General features: G+C 41.0%; 1 protein-coding gene across 1 annotated transcript; it reads left to right on the top strand.

Moving 5' to 3' along the window:
• The first annotated feature begins 889 nt into the window (after positions 1 to 889).
• On the top strand, positions 890 to 7,247 carry UTP23 (UTP23 small subunit processome component). The gene is made up of 3 exons (XM_025993368.2): positions 890 to 1,151; positions 4,431 to 4,605; positions 6,382 to 7,247. Exons 1-3 carry the CDS (start codon positions 964 to 966, stop codon positions 6,760 to 6,762), a joined length of 744 nt encoding a protein of 247 aa, XP_025849153.1. The 5' UTR covers positions 890 to 963; the 3' UTR covers positions 6,763 to 7,247.
• The last annotated feature ends 14,022 nt before the right edge of the window (positions 7,248 to 21,269 follow it).

The raw sequence follows: 21,269 nt of genomic DNA, 5'->3' as shown, positions 1-21,269 counted from the left end.
CCCAGGGGCAGCCTGGATGGCTCAGCGGCTTAGTGCTACCTTCAGCCCAGGCCCTGATCCTGGAGACCTGGGATCGAGTCCCACGTCGGGCTCCCTGCATGGAGCCTGCTTCTTCTCCCTCTGCATGTGTCTCTCATGAACAAATAAATAATATATATATTTATATTTTAAATAGTCTAGTCCCACCAACCAGTTGGGAGACTGAAGAACTGGACCCAGCTCTTGTGAGTTGTTGCTCAAGGTGGAACAGCCTGGGTTAGTGGCAGAAATAGGACTCAAGTTTAGCGATTCTGACCCTCAGAAAAAGCAGCTCTTGACAGTGTTTTGGAAAACACCTTGGGGAAACCATTTAGAACGGTCCTAAGGGGCGGGGGAAATGGAAAATGATGTGATCTTCCGCCCAAACTTCGGCTCTCGGCCACAGTAGCTCCTCCGGGGGGTGGGTAGCAAGAACACCGGACTACGGGGACCCTAACCCCAGCGGCGGTTTCCAGGTTCCGTCCTAACACTGCAGACCACGTGCCCTTAGCAAACTGCCTTAACTTTAGGGGAAGGCAGTCGGACAAACCTGCCCGGCGTCGTCCAGCTTTCCCCACTTGGGAATTACACGCATTAAAGGGAATGACAGATGGTAAATTACTTAGAACGATGGCGGCAGCATATCAGGGTTCCGAGATCTCTCGCTGATTATCGTTTACCGCCAACCTTTGAGAGGCTGCGCCTGACGGCAGGCCCAGGGTCGCGCCGGGCGCAAGCACGGCTCCGAGGGCGCGCGCCGTAAAGCGCGGGCGCTGTGAATGAAGCGCGCGCTCGTCTGGCCGTGACGTAAGCAGGGGCGGGGCAGGCCCGGGAGATGGGGGCGTTTGCTTCCGGGGGCAAAGGCGCTTTACTTCCGGGAGGGGCGGCCGGTGCTGTAGGCGTCTCTTACTTAGAGCCGTAGGTCTCGGTCCTCGACAACCGGACATGAAGATCACGAGGCAGAAACACGCCAAGAAGCATCTCAGCTTCTTCCGCAATAATTTCGGAGTTCGCGAGCCGTACCAGATCCTGCTGGACGGTACCTTCTGTCAGGCGGCGCTGCGCGGCCGTATCCAGCTGCGGGAGCAGCTGCCCCGCTACCTCATGGGGGAGACGCAGCTGTGCACCACCAGGTGGGCCCGGCGGGTCCGGGGAGGAGGCCCGGGCGGGCGGGGGTCGTGCGGGTGTGGTGGGGGCGGAGGCGCGCCGCGCCAAACGCCCCACCCACGAGGAGGTGACCGCGCAGGCGCTGAGGAGGCCAGGCGAGTGTCTGCAATGTCGGTAGAAAGTGCAGCGCCACACGTAGGACCCGTGCCCCGCGGTGCGACCTGGCCTCGAGTCTAGGCCCCAGCCCCACCAGCGGTGTGTTTCCGGCGAGTTCATCTCTGGGCCTTGGAGTTCTCGTCTGTGCGGAGGAGACCGTGACTGAGGAGGTTGCTGTGAGGATCAAACGAGGTCGAGTGTGTGTAGAGCGCTTGCGGGCGCCCAGAACCTGCCCCTGTCAGTGGTTGCTGTCATTTGGGCACCTTTTCCTGGCGTAAATGAAAAAAAAAAAATTTCAAGCCTGCCAACTGCTCTGTGAGGTGACATCTTCGATCGCTAGGCAGAGAATCCAGAACTCGAGGTTAAAACCTTTGCCCATGGTCATTTGTTTATTCAGCCGCCTTAATAGGTACCAGCCGCAGGCCGGGCACTGCTCCGGTCACGGAGGGTTACTCCAACAGGACACACGGCCCCCCCTCATGGCCAGCGAAGTGCCTAAGTCCGCCCCCGTGGGTGTGATTTGACCCCAACCTGTCGTGACTTCCTCAGTGTGGGGACACTTTTAAAATGGAACTTCTTGGGGATGGGAGTGAGGATGGACTCACCGAGGGTTTCGTAGAAGACATCACTTTCGAGCCCAGTCTCCTTTCGGTTCTGAGGCGAAGGACTATTTTTTTTTTTTTAAGATCTTTATTTATCCATGAGAGACACACACACAGAGACAGAGAGACAGAGACACAGCGGAGGGAGTAGCAGGCTCCACGCAGGGAGCCCGATGCGGGACCCGATCCCAGGACTCCGGGATCACTCCCCAGGCTGAAGGCAGGCGCTAAACCGCTGAGCCACCCGGACTTCCCCCGAAGGACTATTTGAGTGACAGAAAAGAGATAAGTGACTTGTGGAGACCTCTTGAGTGAAGAAATGGACTCCTGGATGCCTGGGTGGCTCAGCGGTTTAGCACCGCCTTCGGCCCGGGGCGTGATCATCGTGGAGACCCGGGATCCAATCCCGCGTCGGGCTCCCTGCATGGGGCCTGCTTCTCCCTCTGCCTGTGTCTCGGTCTCTCTCTCTCTCTCTCTCTCTGTGTGTCTCTCATGAATAAATGAATAAATCTTTTTTATTTAAAAAGGAAAGAAATGGAGTCGTGAAATGCCTGGAAAAGAGGTTAGAGCACAGGATGTAATTGGAAACGAAGCTGGGAAGAAGGTAAATCGAATATACAATATGAACTGATAAGAAACTTAGGGGGTTCTCCCCCATTGGAGAGTATTTACTCAAAAAAAGTAAAAAAAGGAAATTAAAATGTCCCCAGTGAATTACTACCACTGTTAACATGCTGCAGCATCCATCCCGTTCTTTATGTATGCACATGCACACACACAGAGGAACGGACTCTTCCTGGGCATACAACATTATTGGCCTGCTTTTCTCGCATAATACTGAACAGCTTTCCATATTCTAGTAGAGCCTCAGATTGGTTATAGATACCCCACAATTTTTTTATCCCCTTAGCCCTCAGGGCTGCCAGACAGCTCCTTAGTTGGCCTGTGCGCTGAGTCCCTCGCTTCTGGCTACACAAAACCTGTCTGTTTACTCCTGTGTGCCTAGAAATATTAATGTTTTTAATGTAGTACTATAATAAAAAAAAAGTTTGGGAAGTATGGCATGAAACAATATTCTATAGCATTTTTTTCCTTAAAAGATTCATTTTAACTTCAAGAATATTTTATATATACACAAAAGTAGAGTAGTCCAATGAAATGTCTATCATCCAGCTTTTCGAATTATCGGCACAGCCAATCTTGTTTCATTTATCCATCCTCCCACCTTACTAATAGTTCATTTTAAAGCATATTATTCTGTCAATTCTTGGTGTGCATTATGAAGAGATAATTGCTGTCAGACCTGATAGCTGTCTTTTAGAAAAGCTAATTGCGGTGGTGCAGCAGCTAAGTTGGAGAAGCAAAAGCATGAAGACAGGCAAACTCCTTTTATGGTTGTCCTATCAAGATACAATGGGAGCCTGGACTTTAGAGAGGAAAGGCAGGAATGTCGGAGTTCTACAAAGAGACATAAGATAGATACCAACAGCCGAAATAGGACTAACAGGTGGTGGGGTAGAGGTAGGGATGAGGAAGAAAAGGTCAATTAGGATTTCTGACTTACACCCAGGGTCTGAGAAGTTAACAAATTCAAAGAGCTAGGGCAGCCCGGGTGGCTCAGCGGTTTAGCACCGCCTGCAGCCCAGGGCGCAATCCTGGAGACCCAGGATCAAGTCCGCATCTGGCTCCCTGCATGGAGCCTGCTTCTCTGCCTGTGTCTCTGCCTCTCTCTATCTCTGTCTCTCTTGAATAAATAAGTAAATTTTTTTTAATATGAAGATTTTTATCTATTAAAAATAAATAAAATAAATTCAAAGAGATAGCTTGCCCTGGAGAAGTTTGGAGGCAGGGAAGTACTTTAATTATAAACATGAATTTGAAGAGCTGATGTACATCCATAGGAAACATTCAATAAATACTTGGCGGTTTGGGCCTGAAACTCCAAAAAAGGGTTCAAAACTGACGACTAGAAAGGAGTCTCTTCTTAAAAACTAAAGACATGCTAAAGTGAGTAGAGTCTGGCAAGAGCTGGCTAGAGATTAATTTTTAACTAGGTAGTTCTCATAATTTTTTCTCCCTTCCTTCCACCAACTCACCCTCCCAGTTTCTTTCCTTCCTTTCTTTTTCTTTCTTTCTTTGATGGAAGACGTGCCTAGGGAGCTTATTAAAATGCTAATACTTGGCTCCACGAGAGGTGCAGATTTGGGGATGAGAAAGGAGTATAAATTAATGCAATTATCACTTTCATTTTGATATGGTTAGTTTTTAGCTGACACTTTGAAAAACATTGGCTTATATTAATACAGAAATGCAGACTGAAAAAGCAAGTTGTGAACTATTATTCCTTCTACTTAATGTTTGTGTTTTCCAGGTTTTTAAAAGAGTAAAATGGCTACCATATGATTGGGGCCAACACATGACAAATTGATTGTAATGATATAGTTTTAATTTCATAAAATTGAGTATTTTTTATACTTAGTTTATGTGAACAATCGATATATGTCTATAATATAATTGTGAGCTGCTAATAACTTTTTTTTTCCCCAGATGTGTGTTAAAAGAGTTAGAAACGTTGGGAAAGGACTTATATGGGGCAAAACTGATTGCACAAAAATGCCAAGTCCGAAATTGTCCCCATTTCAAGAATGCAGTGAGTGGATCAGAATGTCTGCTCTCCATGATTGAAGAGGGAAATCCTCATCATTATTTTGTGGCAACACAGGTGATAATGCTTTTGAAACCAGATTCCATTTTAATCATTTGTATTTATATTTCATGTGGAGCTACTTATAATCAGAAAAAATTAGGTGGAAGTGCTTGGTTAAAATGTTTCAACTTTTTAAAATGAAGCCTTTTAAGTTAATTTACAGTCAATAAAAGCAGTTGTCAGTGCACCTGGGTAGCTCAGTTAGTTAAGCATCTGCCTTCGGCTTTAGTCATGATCCCAGGGTCCTGGGGTTGACTCCACGTTGGGCTTCCTGCTCTGCAGAGACCCTGCTTCTCCCTCTCCCTGCCACTCCCTCTGCTTGTGTGCTCTCTCTCTGTCAAATAAATAAAATCTTAGAGAAAAAAAAAGCAGTTATCATTGGAGAATTTGAGAAGAGAACCTTAAGCATAATTGATTTTTCTTCTTTCTGAGGTTTTTTTTTAAATACATTTATTGGGCAGCCCGGGTGGCTCAGCAGCTTAGCGCTGCCTTCAGCCCAGAGCGTGATTCTGGAGACCTGGGATCGAGTCCCACGTCAGGCTCCTGCATGGAGCCTGCTTCTCCCTCTGCCTGTGTCTCTGCCTCTCTCTCTCTCGCTTTCTCTCTCTCTCATTAATAAATAAATAAATAAATAAATAAATAAATAAAATAGTAAAATAAAATAAATACAGTTATTGACAAAGATGTGATTGTATGTTTCAGGGTTCTTGAAGGGAAAATGTGTAGAGCAAAGATTTTACATTCTGTGTTCATCAGTGTTTTTTCGTGTTCTTATAGTTCATATTTTTTCTCAAAAAGTCATGGGATCCCTGGGTGGTGCAGCGGTTTAGCGCCTGCATTTTGCCCAGGGCGCGATCCTGGAGACCCGGGATCCAATCCCACGTCGGGCTCCTGGTGCATGGAGCCTGCTTCTCCCTCTGCCTATGCCTCTGCCTCTCTCTCTCTCTCTCTCTCTCTCTCTCTCTCTCTCTCTCTGTGACTATCATAAAAAAAAAATAAATTTAAAAAAGTCATGTTTCATATTACTTGAAATTGTGCTACCAATATAGAACTCTTTCTGACTTTTAAAGACTAGGAAGGGGAAAGAGAGACTCTCAGGATTGATGTTAACAAAGAAGTTCACATACATACAAATTTGTTTAAATATGCTTAGAATTATAAAATCATACAATTAGATGCAGAGCTGAATCTAGAATCTGAGTCAGCTAATTCTTTATTGCTATTCCTTCATCCTCTGTTAACATTCTTACCCCTTTTTGAAGCATGTCTTAGAGTAGAAACATGGGGCATTGCCTAATACATTTACCTTTGGGTTAGTTTGTAATTTGTGGTGCTATATAATGATGTCTGGTTCACATTGTTGCCTCTTAACTGTGTTCAGATTTCATGGTTGTCTTCCTTTTTTTTAAATCATAATGTATACTCCCATTAGTGATACGGACATACTGATTTGAAAAGTAAAACTTGTGGGCAGCCCTGGTGGCTTAGCAGTTTAGCACTGCCTTCAGCCTGGGGTGTGATCCTGGAGACCAAGGATCGAGTCCCACATCAGGCTCCCTGCATGGAGCCTGCTTCTCCTTCTGCCTGTGTCTCTGCCTCTCCTCTCTCTCTCTCTCTGTCTCTCTCTCTCTTTCTCTCTCTCTCTCTCTCTCTCTCTCTCATGAATAAATAAATAAAATCTTTAAAAAAAAGGTAAAGTAAAACTTGTGATCTCTTTTATTTTTACTATTTAAGGCATCTTATTTAATTGGCTTAATATCTGAACTAAACCATTCTTTTTCCTTTTAATAGGATCAGAATTTGTCTATGAAAGTAAAGAAAAAGCCTGGAGTTCCTCTCATGTTTATTATTCAGAACACTATAGTCTTGGACAAACCTTCTCCCAAAACAGTTGCTTTTGTTAAAGCAGTAGAGTCAGGTCAGCTTGTCTCTGTGCATGAGAAACAAAGTATCAAGCAACTCAAAGAAGAACAGGGTTTAGTGAAAAACCCTGAACAGAGAAGAAGAAAGAAACACAAGAAAATAAGTGGCCCCAATCCTCTTAGCTGTTTGAAGAAAAAGAAGAAAGCACAGGATACAAAATCGTCTGCCTCTGAAAAGAAAAGAAAAAGAAAAAGAATTCGGAACAGATCTATCTCAAAAGTACTTTCTGAAAAGCAGAATGCAGAATGATAATTCTTTGAATACTTTTAAAGACGCTCAAATGTGAAAAACAAATTTCTTTTTAAAACTGTGGAAGTATTTACAATAAAAGACTATTATTTTTATAAATAGATATTGACCCATAAGCCTTTGAGTAAGATTATTTGTATTAAAAAACAAAACAAAACACTTTTTCAGTATAAAACTGTTGTCTCTCTGTCTCACCATATCCCTCTACACCCTAACATTATATGCAAATAGTGTAAAAAAATACAAAAGATTTGTAACAAGAGGTTGTCCCCTTTCACATTCACAGAAAGTCTTCATTCAATTCACACAGTGGTTGTAAAATTTATACTTCCAAATAATAAGAATATGCTGCTACCTTTTCGTCCATCTGTTATTTGACTTTCTACTATAAAGTGGAAATTTTGCTTTTATTACTCCTCCACATTTCTAATATATTAATACTTTAGCCTTTATAAATAAAGCATTTTCATTATTATGACTATAAACTTTTCCATGCTATGATTGAATTTATTTCCTGTAATACTTTGTTATTCTGAAAGTTAATAATGTCCTCATTTTCTTTAAGTCTCTGACTAGGTTTTGCCTCATTTTCCAATAACTCTGTAAAGGAACTTAGAATTTTCTATATGATAATGTGAGAGAATTCCTCACTCCAGGAGATACTTCTAGAGTCCTCTGTCCTCCAATGTAGGAAGGTTTTCTGCCAGCTATGTTGCTCAGCTGTCATCCAAGCACTTCTTGACCTTATCCAGAAACTTACAGGTTTTTGTACTCTTTCTTGGTTTTCCCTTTTGCTGTAGTGAAGCATGGAGCGTGTAGGTAGTACATTTTTTGAGACTCAACCAGTGTTTATCCTCATTTGTTGCACTAATAATCTAGCAAGATAATTATTTTTTAAATTTATTTTATTTTTAAAGTTTTTTTTTTTAAGATTTTATTTATTCATGAGAGACACAGAGAAAGAGAGGCAGAGACACAGGCAGAGGGAGAAGCAGGCTCCCTATGGGGACCCCAATGTGGGATAAGCTCCCAGGACCCTGGGACCATGACCTGAGCCAAAGGCAGATGCTCAACCACTGAGCCACCCAGGTGCCCCAAGATAATTACTTTAAAAAAATTTAAAGTAATATCTGCACCCAACATGATACTTGAACTCACAACCCTGAGATCAAGTGTTGCAAGCTCTACTCTACATCAGGCAGCCCTAACAAAATAGTTCTTTTTTCAAAAAAAAAAAAAATTATTTTTTTGACAGAGCACAAGCAGGCGGAGCAGCAGAGGAAGAAGCAGACTCCCCACTTAGCAGGGAGCCAGATGGACATGAGGCTTGATCTCGACCCTGAGATCATGACCTGAGCCAAAAGCAGATGCTTACCACCTGAGCCATCCACGTGCCCCCCTTTTTAAAAAAATATTTATTTTTTTGACACACAGCACAAGAGGGGGAGCAGGAGAGGGAGAGGAAGACTCCCTGCTGAGCAGGGAGCCTGAAGATAATTCTTTTTTTTTTTTTTAAGATTTTATTTATTTATTCATGATAGTCACAGAGAGAGAGAGAGAGAGAGTCAGACACAGGCAGAGGGAGAAGCAGGCTCCATGCAGGGAGCCCGACGTGGGATTCGATCCCGGGTCTCCAGGATTGTGCCCTGGGCCAAAGGCAGGCGCCAAACCACTGCGCCACTCAGGGATCCCACTGAAGATAATTCTTGATTGAGAATCATTTCACTGAGTTCCCCTAGAGAGTCTCCTAATTGTTTACAGGGTCCAAGGGGGAAAAAAGAATTTTTTAAAAAATTTTTTACTTCCATTTGTCCACTAAGAAAGTAAATGTTAAATTCAATAGCAAAATTCCAAAATAATACTCTAAGATTGGTTATGAATGTAAATTAAAGGGTGTCTAAGGGGTCACCAGAATTTAATAGATTTTGGGACACCTAGGTGGCTCAGTGATTGAGCATCTACCTTTGGCTCAGATCATGATCCCGGGGTCCTGGGATTTAGTTCTGCATCAGTCTCCCTGCAGGGAGCCTGCTTCTCCCTCTGCCTATGTCTCTGCCTCTCTGCGTCTCATGAATAAATAAAGTCTTAAAAAAATAGAACTTAACAGGTTATGTAGTAAATACATTTGAATTTTTTTTAATTTTTATTTTATTTATTTATGATAGGCACACAGTGAGAGAGAGAGAGAGAGAGAGAGGCAGAGACACAGGCGGAGGGAGAAGCAGGCTCCATGCACCGGGAGCCCGATGTGGGATTCGATCCCCGGTCTCCAGGATCGCGCCCTGGGCCAAAGGCAGGCGCTAAACCACTGCACTACCCAGGGATCCCCTGAATTTTTTAATAAAATGTCTGAATGGCTGATTCTATTAGGAATCTATTAGGAATAAAGTTGTCTTTTTCAGCCCTCTCCCCAATTGTTTTAATTATCCACCAAACCAAAATTACAATGTTTCTGTGCTGTACTATTGAAATATAAAGTTGGAAAAGTGGAATCTGATCTTTAACGCCTGACTTTGTACTGCCTATGACACCTTTGAATGGTGGTTCTGAATCAGTATCCCTAGGGTTTCATGATCAGGTATGAAGTACATCATGAATAAATTCTTTTTTTTTCCATGAATAAATTCTTAATGACTAAAATTATGTTTCTTAAATTTGAGACCAATTACATTTTTCTACAGAAATATTCACAGTGGAATTCAGAGATGCTTTTTTGGGGTAGAAAGTGAAGTTTCAGCCTTAAATACACCAGGAATAACATTCAGGTTGTATTACCTAGCAAGCTAGGTTAGTGCTTGATTGTCATTGCATAATTCTGTTTTAAACTCTTGTGAACATTTTTTAAAAAGAAGGAAAAGATACTGGGAAAAAATGAATATAGCTCTATAGTTTCTGTGAGGAGAAAAAACTGTCAAGAGTGATGAGAGGATTACCAAATCAAATGTAGACAAAGTGATAAAATGGATCAAATGTACACTGATGATATTTTCAATATACTAAAAGGCATGTTTTGGGTATTTCTCTTTTTAACAAATTTTATTGTGATTTATAATAAGTACATATATATTTGGTTTTTGGCTCACAGCTCCCCAAACCGAGAATTTCCTAAGTGATGAGAACTTAAAGGTGTCTCATGTTGAAATGGTTTTGAGAGATATCTAAGGATAGCAGCTGGTTACCTTTGGAGCCAATCATGTGATTAGAGGGTTGGAATTTCTAGTCCCACCCCACCCCTAACCTGTGGGGAGAGGTAACAGGCAGAATGGTCACTGATTTAATCAATCATGGTTATGTAATGAAGCCTCTATAAAAACCCACTGGGACTGGGTTTGGAGAGCTTCCAGGTTAATAAACAAGCGGAGATTGGGGACGGTGACCCACTGGGAGAGGGCTTGGAAGCTCCTACCCTTTCCCCGAATCTTGCCCTATGCGTCTCTTCCATCTGGCTGTTCTTGAGTTATATCCTTTTATAATGAACTTGTAATGTAATAAGTAAAATGTTTCTCTTGAGTTCTGTAAGCCACTCTAGCAAATTAATTTAATGGAGAAGAGTGTTGTGGGAACTCCTGCTTTATAGCCAGAAGTCAGAAGCACAGGCATAGGTCTGAAGTGTGTGTGGGGTGGGGTGGGAAGGTGGCAGTCTTAAAAGACTGAACCCTTAAGTTGTCAGATCTAATACCATCTCTGGGTACATAATGTCAGAATTGAGTTGAATTGTAAGACACACTGTCTCTTGTATGTGTAAGGGCTAAACCCCCAATATAAATTGAAAATGGGTCTAGGGAACCAAAATATATATTTATTCAGTGCTATCTGGTCACCTATTAATAGCATCTGAACTGGAGAGCTAGAAAAGTCCATTTATTTTTATAAAATAGTAATTTTTAAGTTAAAACATTAATACATTGTATTATATTTAATATTTTAAAACAGTAGTTATATATAGAAATATTACATATTTATAAATTACTTTAAAAATATTTTGACTAAAGGATCTCGTATCTGTACAATTCTTTTGTGAATAGTACCCTCATAACACCACCCCAGAAATCCTTAGTGCTACTTGCTTTATTTTTCTCCATACACCTTAAGGAAGGGGGCGTGGCACATGAGAGTGTACACATGTGATCAGAATCCAATTTGCAGTTTGGGAAAAAGAAAATGTTGAGAGCATCTGCTTTAGAGGGTAGCTACTAGCTTTGTTGGGGGATAAAAGTGAAGTACATGTGCTTTTGAACTCTGAAGTTTGCCAGACTGTTTGGTATGAATGCTTCAAAAAAGTATTTGTAGTTGAATTTCTGAGCAGGATTCTGTAGTCCCTACATTTTTGAAGTCCTATGGCCATTTCTCACTCCCACAAGTATGTAAGTCAAAACTAGAAGTCATTTCAGAACAGCTGAGTTTCAAAAGTAAGATTTCCTGTTTTCTATTTATGTATAGAGTTAAGAGATAGTATTTTATGTCTCTGTACCTGGTAAAGCAAGTTGGCTGTGATTTAACAGGTTTAATTAATAGATTTTCATGGGTGGCTAGGTGAATAGTTTGTATTCTTTAAAATGTTTTTAAACATCTTTTCTTAAGAGTTCTTAGCTTAAATGTAAATGAAAAAATACAATAAATTGGTATAACTCTCTATATATTTTGAGGTCCAAAAACTAATTAGGAATATAGGCAAAAGAAATGTCTGGACTGAACTTATTTTTTTTTAAAGATTTTATTTATTTATTCATGAGAGAGAGAGGCAGAGACACAGGCAGAGGGAGAAGCAGGCTCCATGCAGGGAGCCTGATGTGGGACTCGATCCCGGGACTCCAGGATCACGCCCTGCGCCAAAGGCAGGCTCTAAACCACTGAGCCACCCAGGGATCCCCTGGACTGAACTTATAAGCATATAAGAAATCATATGATCCTAGATTGGTGGCCTCTGAATATTTAATCATACATCCTTGTCAGTAAAAGAACTTTTGTCTATAACTATAAATGTATATTTATAAACTATAGATTTTTTACTGTACAGTATAAAAATACACACAGAAAAAACCCAAATGTAAAGGATGGTGAAGATAAAATATACTATTTTAAAATCTTTGCCATTAGATGGCTTTGTAAAGCTGGTATTTCAAGTCATAAGTTTTATCAGTAGTATTGGATATGAATCCACTTGAAGTACTTCTTACAATTACATTTTTTGGTAAGAGCTGACTATATCATTGGCTTTCCTTTATGACAGTACACTAGGCAAACAAAGAGTGTACTAAGAGTAGGATGTGTCAGTACATATTTGTCAAATATGTGAAAATGAAGTCACGTCTCTCAGAAAGAACAGCTATAGCAATCTCATTCAGTTTCCACACCTAAATGAGTCCAGAGGCCCAGAGCCCTTCAATTTAAGGGGAAGCTGGGTTTTTTTTCAGAAAAGATCCTGAAGCACTGCTATAAGTTTCCCTGAGGCCATTTTCTAAAGTGAATGTGCATTGGAAAATGGAAATACCCAGACTTTGGGAGGATTATTAGATACTGGTTCTCAATTGATAATAATGGTGAGGGACCCAAATGGTGCTGCTCCGACAATCAAAGTAGGGATTTATGGGGGTCAGGTGATTGAGTTACAGGCCAAGTTTGAATCACAATGGGCTCCATAGTTCTGTGAGCTCACCCTGTATTTTTCTCCAGTTCCAGAACGTATATTTGGTAAAGGTACACTAGGCAATTGGTGTGTCTCATGTTAGCTCCCTAATTTATGGACTAAGGATCACTAGGATATAAAGAGTCAAGGGGAAGCTGTTAGCATTTCTCCTCCTTACCAGGATAGTAAACCATGAGAATAGGATGTCGTTGGAGTGACTACAGGAATTACTACCATCATCAAACACTTCATTGATGCAGAAGTGTTGATTCCTATTACATCTCCACTTAACTCATCTATTTGGTCTGTGTAGAGGCAGATGGACTTCAAAGCATGACTACATTATTTTAATGCTGATCAGAGGGTGACTTATTTGAAGCAGCTCTTCCAGATGTGTAGTCCTTGCTGGAACAAATCCGCACAGCTTTTTGAACCTGACACGAAAAATGCTTTTTTTCCCCTCCCCTGCCCCCTTTGTTTTTAATAATTTGCTAGTGCCACCAAAAGCAGTATGCTTTTCCTTGATAGAGTCCACAGTACACCTTCACAATCTTGCTTCATGCTAAGCCAGCTTACCTGCTCTCAGCCATGACATAGTCTGCAGAGATCTTGACCATCTTGACATTGCACAAAACATCACACTGACCCATGACATTGATAGAATTATGCAAATTAAATCTGATAAGCAGGAAGTAGCAAGTACTACAAATGTCTTTGTCAAGTTTTATGAACCAGAGGGTGGGAGATAGATCCTATGAAAAGTCAGGGGTCAGCTACCTCAGTGACAGAGAGTCTAGAGCCCAAATAACCTCTTGATGACATATTGTTGCACCACAACCATGTATCACTCAAGAAGGGGCACAAAAGCTTGGTAGGCTATTTTGAGTATTAGAGGCAACACATGCCACATTTTAATTTGTAACTTTGTCCCAATTACTAAATAACCCATAGGACTGAGAGTTTGAATGGGGGCTAGTCAAAATAAGGCTCTGTAGTAAGTCTGGGGTGCAGTGCAAGCTGTTTTTCTGTTTGGGCCACCAGATCCAATGATACTGAAGTGTCTGGAGCAGTGTGAAGTCTCTGGCAAATACAATAGAAGAATCATGGCACATACCTCTAAGGTTTTAGAAAAAATTCATATCCTCTTCTGCAGATAATTATTATACTTTGACAAAGAGCTATAAACTTGCTACTGGGTCCTAGCCATAGGACATCAAATGATCAGGCAACCTAAATTTCCTGTAATTAACTGGATGCTATCTGCCCATTAAGCCATGAGGCTGGGCATGTGCATCAAGTGGAAATGGTGCATAAGAGATCTGACTTAGGTAGGGGAAGCACGTACAAGTAAGGTGCATGAATGAGTTGTCTCATACTCTTTTAACACAAACTTGTGCTGCATTGCCACCGCTCCCCCAGCTCATACTTATAACCTCAAGGAGTTTTCCTATGATCAGTTGTCTGAGGAAAAAAAAACCTCAGCCTGGTTTACTGGATGCTATATGCTGCCCAAAACCAAAAGTAAATAGCTGCAACATTAAAGTCCCATTTACTGATGGCCCAGGAAGACAGCAAAGGAGGGAAATTCCCCTGTTGGCAGAAATTTGAACAATATATCTGGTTGTCCACTTTGTTTAGATTCAGAAATGGTCAGAATCATAGAACTGCACTTATTTATGGGCAGTTGCTAATGGCTTGGCTGGGTAGTTAAAGGTTTGGAAAGGATCAGATTAGAAGATTAGTAGGAAGGATGTCTGGCGAAGAGGTACATAGATAGATTTTTCAGAATGATAACAGAGTATGAAGATATTTGTGTGTCATTTGAATGCATTTCTGCTAATGCATTCTGACTTAATTTGCATAACACCATTATAGGCATTCACTATATAGAAAGCTCTCAGCAATCAGGTAGGCAAAGGTGCACTTTTTATAAATGTCAACTTCTTTCCCTACCAACTGGGTGCTTGTTCATTGGGCTTATGAACAAAGTAGTTATGGTGGCAGGAATGGACAGTATACATGGGCTTCAACAGCATAGCTGACCTAGCTACCAAACCAATGCAACCGAGTGCCTAACATGTCACACAGAGATCAATCGTGAGCACCCAATATGGTGCCATTCCTGGGACTATAGAGGGAAGGAACCAGTGAGACACCTGGTGGTAGGTTGATTACACTAGTATCCTTTCCATTATGGAGGGAATAGAAAATGTATCCTAGTGGAGCAGAGCCTATTCTGTATAGGACTTTCTTTTCTTTCCCATAATGCTTCTGCCAGCATCACTTAACAAAATGCCTTATCTGGCATCATGGTATTTCACTGACATTGCTTCTGGTCAAGGAATTTGTAGTATTAAGTGGTTTTGCTATATAAACATTATTTACAGTGTCAATTTGGAGACAACACCTGGAAAGAATAGACATTTTATCTTATAAGATCTAGTATAAGCTTTGAATCAGAGACCAATGTATGGTATGTCTCTCCTATAACTAGAATACACGGGTGCAAGAATTGAGGAATAGAAGTAGAAGTAGCTTCTACCACTTCTTATAACCTACTCGGAGAATTTTTTGCTTCCTTCTCCCACAACTTTGGGCTCTGCTGGTTACAAGGTCTTGTTCCCAAAGGAGGAATACCTCTTTTGAGGACACAACAATAATTCCATTGCTTTGGAAGATAAGACTGCCACCAGGTCACTTGGGAATTTCTTTCTTATGCTTCTGAACCAACAGGCCATGAAAGGATTTATTCTACTGATGGGATGATTGACCCTAATTTCCAAGAACAAATTGGATTGCTGCTATAGGATGAGAGTGTGAAAGACTATTTCTGCAATCCAGGAGAGTCTCTAAGATGTCTCTTAGTACTTCTATGTCCAATAGTGAACATTAATGGAAACTACTACAAACAAAGGGGGATAGAATTCAGACCTTTCAGGAATGAAAGTTTTGTTACCCCACAAATTAAAGAACAAAATGAGATTCTGGCAGAGGTCAAAGGAAATATGGGACAGGTAGTCGCAGTAGCCAGCCTCCAGGATGGTACCCAAAGATTCTTACTTCCTGGTATTCATAAGCTGTGTGTCCTCTCCCAGACTGGATAGAGCTGACCCATGTAACCATAGGATATTACTATTATGGAAGTGATGGTGTGTAACTCAAGTTTGATCATAAAAAAACATGGGGCCTTCTTCCATCTTACTGCCTCTTGGATCACTTGCTCCTGTAGGGGGAAGCCAGCTCCATGTTGCAAGGCCTACCAAGAATTCCATGTGGAGAGGGAAGGATGCCTCCTGCAAACAGGCAGCATCGCTTTGCTAGCAATGGGAGTGATCCATCTTGGGAGTATTTCCTCTAGGTGTCCTCAAGCCTTCTGATGACTGCGATCCAGCTGACATCTTGACTGTGAATTCACGGGAGGCAGAACCACTCAGTTCAGCCACTCTTGAATTCCTGACCCACAGAAACTATGTGAGATAAATGTTTGTGGTTGTTTGTAAGCCACTAAATTTTGAAGTCATTTGTTATGCAGCAAAAGATAACTAATACAATAGCAGAAGAAGGAAGTTTTAAAAAAATATCAACTATGGCCTTGTGACCAGTTACATAAATTATGTCTCTAAACTGTATGAGTATTTTCTTCCTTGCCTGTCATATGTGGATACATCTATGTCTATATGTATGTGTAATATACAGCCATGTATATTGACAATATGTTAATGTAATATAAATATATGTGCATATACATTATTATGCATAAACACTATGTATTATATATAATAGAATCATACATTCACACATATATACTATTTACTTCTCTCTCTTCTCTCTCTCTTCCTTTCCCTGAGTATTTGAAGATTTTATTTGTTTATTTAAGAGACAGCAGGTAAGAGAGAGAGTACACACAGAGGGAATGGGAGGGGGAGAAGCAGACTCTTCTCTGAGCAGGGAGCCCGATGTGGGGCTTGATCTCAGGGTGCTGGGATCATGACCTGAGTGGAAGGCAAATGCTTAACTGACTGAGCCACCCAGGCATCCCTCCCTGATTATTTTATTTTTTTAAAGATTTTATTTATTTATTCACGAGAGACATAGAGAGAGAGAGAGAGATGCAGACAGGCAGAGGGAGAAGCAGGCTCCATGTAGAGAGCCTGAGGTAGGACTTGATCCTGGGTCTCCAGGATCAGGCCCTGGGCTGAAGGCGGCACTAAACCTCTGAGCCACCTGGGCTGCCCCTCCCTGATTATTTTATATGAGTGTTTTTGTTTGTTTATTTGAGGTTAACTTTCCTATTTAATCTTTAGGTAACAATTTCAGATGGGACTGAGACTGAATTGAGGCATGATTAGTATAGCTCAGAGATAGCTACAACGACCATTAGCACTTTGCATCTTCCCATTTTATGAAGAGGGTGAAAATACTTTCATTTGTATGAAAGATCATTACATCACATTAGATGACAGGAGGAGTTGTTTAATTGTTACATGAAAGTTAACATTGGTACAGAAAGGTATGATGGATGCTGAATAGCCAAAAGGGTTTTTTGTGCTCACTCCAAGCCCACCTTCCTATACTCTGCAGGGTAATGATGCAGGCAGAACCCTGCAAACCACAGTTCTCTGGGGGCAGCTGCTTTCTCTTAAATTCTGCCATGAGAGGTGCCAGAGGCAGGACCTGGAAGAAAGGTAGGGTGAAAAGAAGGTGCTTCCTCCCGTGAGTTTACCGTAGACTCCTTGAGGTTCTTGCGAGGGTCACCGCTCCACTGTAGGAAGCAACAACCTTTTCTTTCTTACCAATGGTCCCTAAATCTAGTTTGCAACACTTACAGAAATGGCTGCATTGCCTCCATCCCTCTCCCCTAACCAGAGAAGCAGACATCAGCACTCACTGGCTAGAGCCCATTCTTCTGAGTTCTGTCTCAGTAGCAGATCCATGGGGCTCCTCCCATGAACGGAGATGATAGCACCAATGAATTAGAGCCTACCTCCTCACAGGGTTCAGCTCCACAGGCCTCCTTCTCCTAGTTTTTAAGTTTTAATAATGCTAACCTCTTCCTGGGTGCCTGAGTGGCTCCATTGTTGAGCATCTGCCTTTGGCTCAGGTCATCATTTCAGGGTCCTGGGATCCAATCTTGCCCCCTCCATGGGGCTCCCTGCTCAGCAGGGTGTCTGCTTCTCCTTCTTCCTCTGCCCCCCATCCCACCCCGTGCTCTCTGTCATCTGTCAAATAAATAAATAAAATCTTTTAAAAGAATTCTAACCTCTTCCCTTTCTCCCCTTCCCCTAAGGGCAGAGGCTGCTTCCTGTAGTTGCTACCTCTAGAATTCTTAGAGTTCTAAGAAAAAATTCTAAAGTTGATTGTACTGATGGATATACAACAGTGTGAATATATTAAACCATTGAATTTGTACACTTTAAGTGGGTGAATTGTGCTATGTGAATTACATCTCAAAAAAGCCATTTTTAAAAAGTATATACCATAGGTGTATATTATATACTTACTCATAAATTACCCATGTACTTGAATGAATTGAACAAAGTATACTTTTGCACCTTAGATATTTTTAGTGGCAGCTAAAGAAGAAAAGAAAATGTAGGAATGTTTCCACTTTCTTTTAAGGAAAAAAATTATTGGCAAGCTATCTGGGTGCTAATGCTTCATTTCTGCTTCTCCTATGAATTAATCTCAGGTGGATCTCTGCCAACTAGCTAATGCTTATTGTCCACTTCCTGATGTGGTCAGAAAGGTGCCATCTGTTCCCTTCAGCTGCCAAAATTTTACAAATTATCTAAATCTTTCTACAGGTAGCAAATGCTGAAAAGGAAAGTTTTCCAAATGCTCATCACTTTACACAACTATTATACAATGATATTTTGTTCAATTTGATGTGAAAATCATAATCCCTAGGTAATTAAACATTTTAAGTTCCAAAACTGAATTAGCACCTGTAAATCTTTCACATGGTAGGCAACATGAGCATGATGCTGTTTAGCTATATGATGTAATAACATTCACGGTGACATTTATAGTTTCCACATTCAGAAAGAGCAGAGGCATGAAAAGAGACTGTGAAGTTTAGAAGACCCACGTTTATTGTTAGCATGTAGTGTCCACATGTGTGTTCCCTTAGAATGGCAGCAAGCCCAGGGTATGAGTCAGGTAGGTCCCAACCCTAATCCTGACAGCTTCTGGGTTTTTCTGTCTCATCATCATTTCCCGAAACAATACATTTAGACACTCAGAGCTGTCACTAGGTTTTTCTTTGATTAAACTTCAATGCCTTTTTAAAGTTCAGTCTTGTTTTTTAGTAGTGTTTGATATCATTTCTGGTACCTAGGTACTTAATAAATGTTGAATGAGTGAGTGAATGAATGAACGAATGAAAAACTGAATTGGATGAAATGAGTTCTTCTATTATATCTGTATCCAGAGTCTCCTGCCTTCCAAACTCATGACTCTGTTTCTGTAATGTATGACAAAATAAGGGCCATCTAATTTAGCTTGCCAATACAGCACATACATTGCTCAAAATTTTATTCCTTGAGCACTTTAGAATTTGGAAATAGCCAGCCATAGGGGAAAAAAAAAAAACTTACATTTTGTTGAAAAGGAAAAAATATTTAGAAATATGTTGGTTGGCAAAATGTGTACCCCGACTAAAATATTAAGTTTATCTGCCTCTAAACATTATTTAGTACTTTTCTCATCATTGTTTTATGAATTATACTGATTCAGGTAATCTAATGTGTGTGTGTATGGGGGTTCTGAGAGAGACTGTACATGTATGTGCACATGTGTGTACAATCTGTTGCACATAAAACACATTATTTTTTAGAACAAGTATGGTTATGGTGCAAGGCTACTGGCTGGGTGCCTCACCAATTCTAAAGCTCTGTTTTCCAGAGGTCATTGCTGACTCATAGGGGGCAGAGATACACTCTTTCCTTTCTGTCTCTGTCAACCAAAACCAGTTGATTATAAGGGAGCCATCATTGGACCACACTCAAAATTTCTCTGATTCAGTGTCCTTTCAACCATGTCTTTATTCTTTGCACTGATACACATGCTGTTCTGACTTCCTGGGAGGACAGCCTCTACCTCCCCATTACTTCTCACTGCAATGAGAAAGTACTTTAGCCTCTCTGAATGTAATATGCCACCATCATAAATTTTCTGGCCCTTACCATATTCTGGCTAAATACACTCTAGATCTTCTGAATGTTTTCTTAGTGACTTTGGTGAAGTAACAAAAGGAGGAGAAGAAAATGACTCTGCTAAAGCGAAAAAGGAAAAAGGAAGTCAGAAATAGGTAGGGGGGCACCAGGGTGACTCAGTGGTTGAGCATCTGCCTTTAGCTCTGGTCATGATCCCAGGGTCCTGGGATCAAGTTCCACGTTGGGCTTCCTGCAGGGAGCCTGTTTCTCCCTCTGCCTATGTCTCTGCCTCTCTGTCTCTCATGAATAAATAAATAAAATTTAAAAAAAAGAGCAAGAAATAGGTATGTATACTATCAACACCAGAAGCAGAATGCTGTGGGACAGTAGGTCTTAGCCCTTACTTTGAATTAGAGTCATGGGGAATAGTTAAAAAAAAAAAAAAGATGCCCAACTCTCTCACCCCTTCCTAAGAGGTTTAGATTTCTTTAGTCTCGTGTGGAATCCAGGCATTCATTCATTCATCTATACATGCATACATACATACATAATTGATTACTGATTCATAATAAAAAGATGTCATAAAAAAACAAGAAAAAATAAAATCTTTAAATAATAATAATAATAATAATAATAAAAATATGTCACCAGGAACAGCCAGATGAAAGAGATGCATAGGGCAAGGGCAGGAGCTTCCACACTCTCTCTGAGCATGGCATCTCCCCAAGTCTCCACATATTTACCATCTGGAAAGCTCACATTTATGTAATTTCAATGTTCCTCAGGTGTTTCTCAGGAGCCACCAGATAGAGAACCTCTGATACAGAGAAGAATTTGGGTCTGGGAGTCAGGCAGTTCCAGGTCCAAACAATTAACAGAGCTTCTCTCAGCCTCAGTTTTCTCATGGGTAAAACAGAGTTAATACAAGTTGTAAATAAGATAGTGTCTGGCATTTAGTATCTGTTCAATAAAAGTTCATAGGTTATAATAGAATACTATGAAGCCATCGAAACTCATATTAGAAGGCTACTTAATGATCTAAGAAAATAAGTGTTCCCTTACTCTGTCCTCCACTCCACCCAACTTCTTTTTTTTTTTTTAATATCTTATTTATTTATGATAGTCACAGAGAGAGAGAGAGAGAGAGAGAGAGAGAGAGGCAGAGGGAGAAGCAGGCTCCATGCACTGGGAGCCCGATGTGGGATTCGATCCCCGGTCTCCAGGATCGCACCCTGGGCCAAAGGCAGGCACCAAACCGCTTCGCCACCCAGGGATCCCTCCACCCAACTTCTATAGGCACATACCTGGGCCCTATTTTCCTTTCTAAGGAAAACATTATGATTCAGAACAGCTTTTCTCATCCCTCAGCTGTAAACTCATCTCTAATGAGATGTTTCCAAATATCAAATAAGAGTCTCTAAAGGAGGTGCCTAAGCTTCTGAATATTTTTAAAGTTTCCCAAATGATTCCAATATGTAGTGAGGGTTCAAGAGCACTAAAGGAACAGTGTACCTCAAACCTTGGTGCGCATAAGAATCATTTGGAGATTTTATTAAAACTCAGATTTCTGGGTCTTTCCTCAGAGCATCTGATTCAGTGGGTCTGGGGTAAGACCCAGAATTTGAATTTTTAAAAGCTTTTTATTTAAATTCAATTTAGTTAACATATAGTGTAGTATTGGTTTCAGGAGTAGAATTTAGTGATTCATCACTATCATACATTGTTTT

The sequence above is a fragment of the Vulpes vulpes genome, chromosome 13, assembly GCF_048418805.1.
Source record: "Vulpes vulpes isolate BD-2025 chromosome 13, VulVul3, whole genome shotgun sequence".
NCBI classification, from domain to species: Eukaryota; Metazoa; Chordata; class Mammalia; order Carnivora; family Canidae; genus Vulpes; species Vulpes vulpes.
The sequence above is the reverse complement of the archived record's forward strand: the minus strand, read 5'-3'. Positions and strand labels throughout refer to the sequence as shown.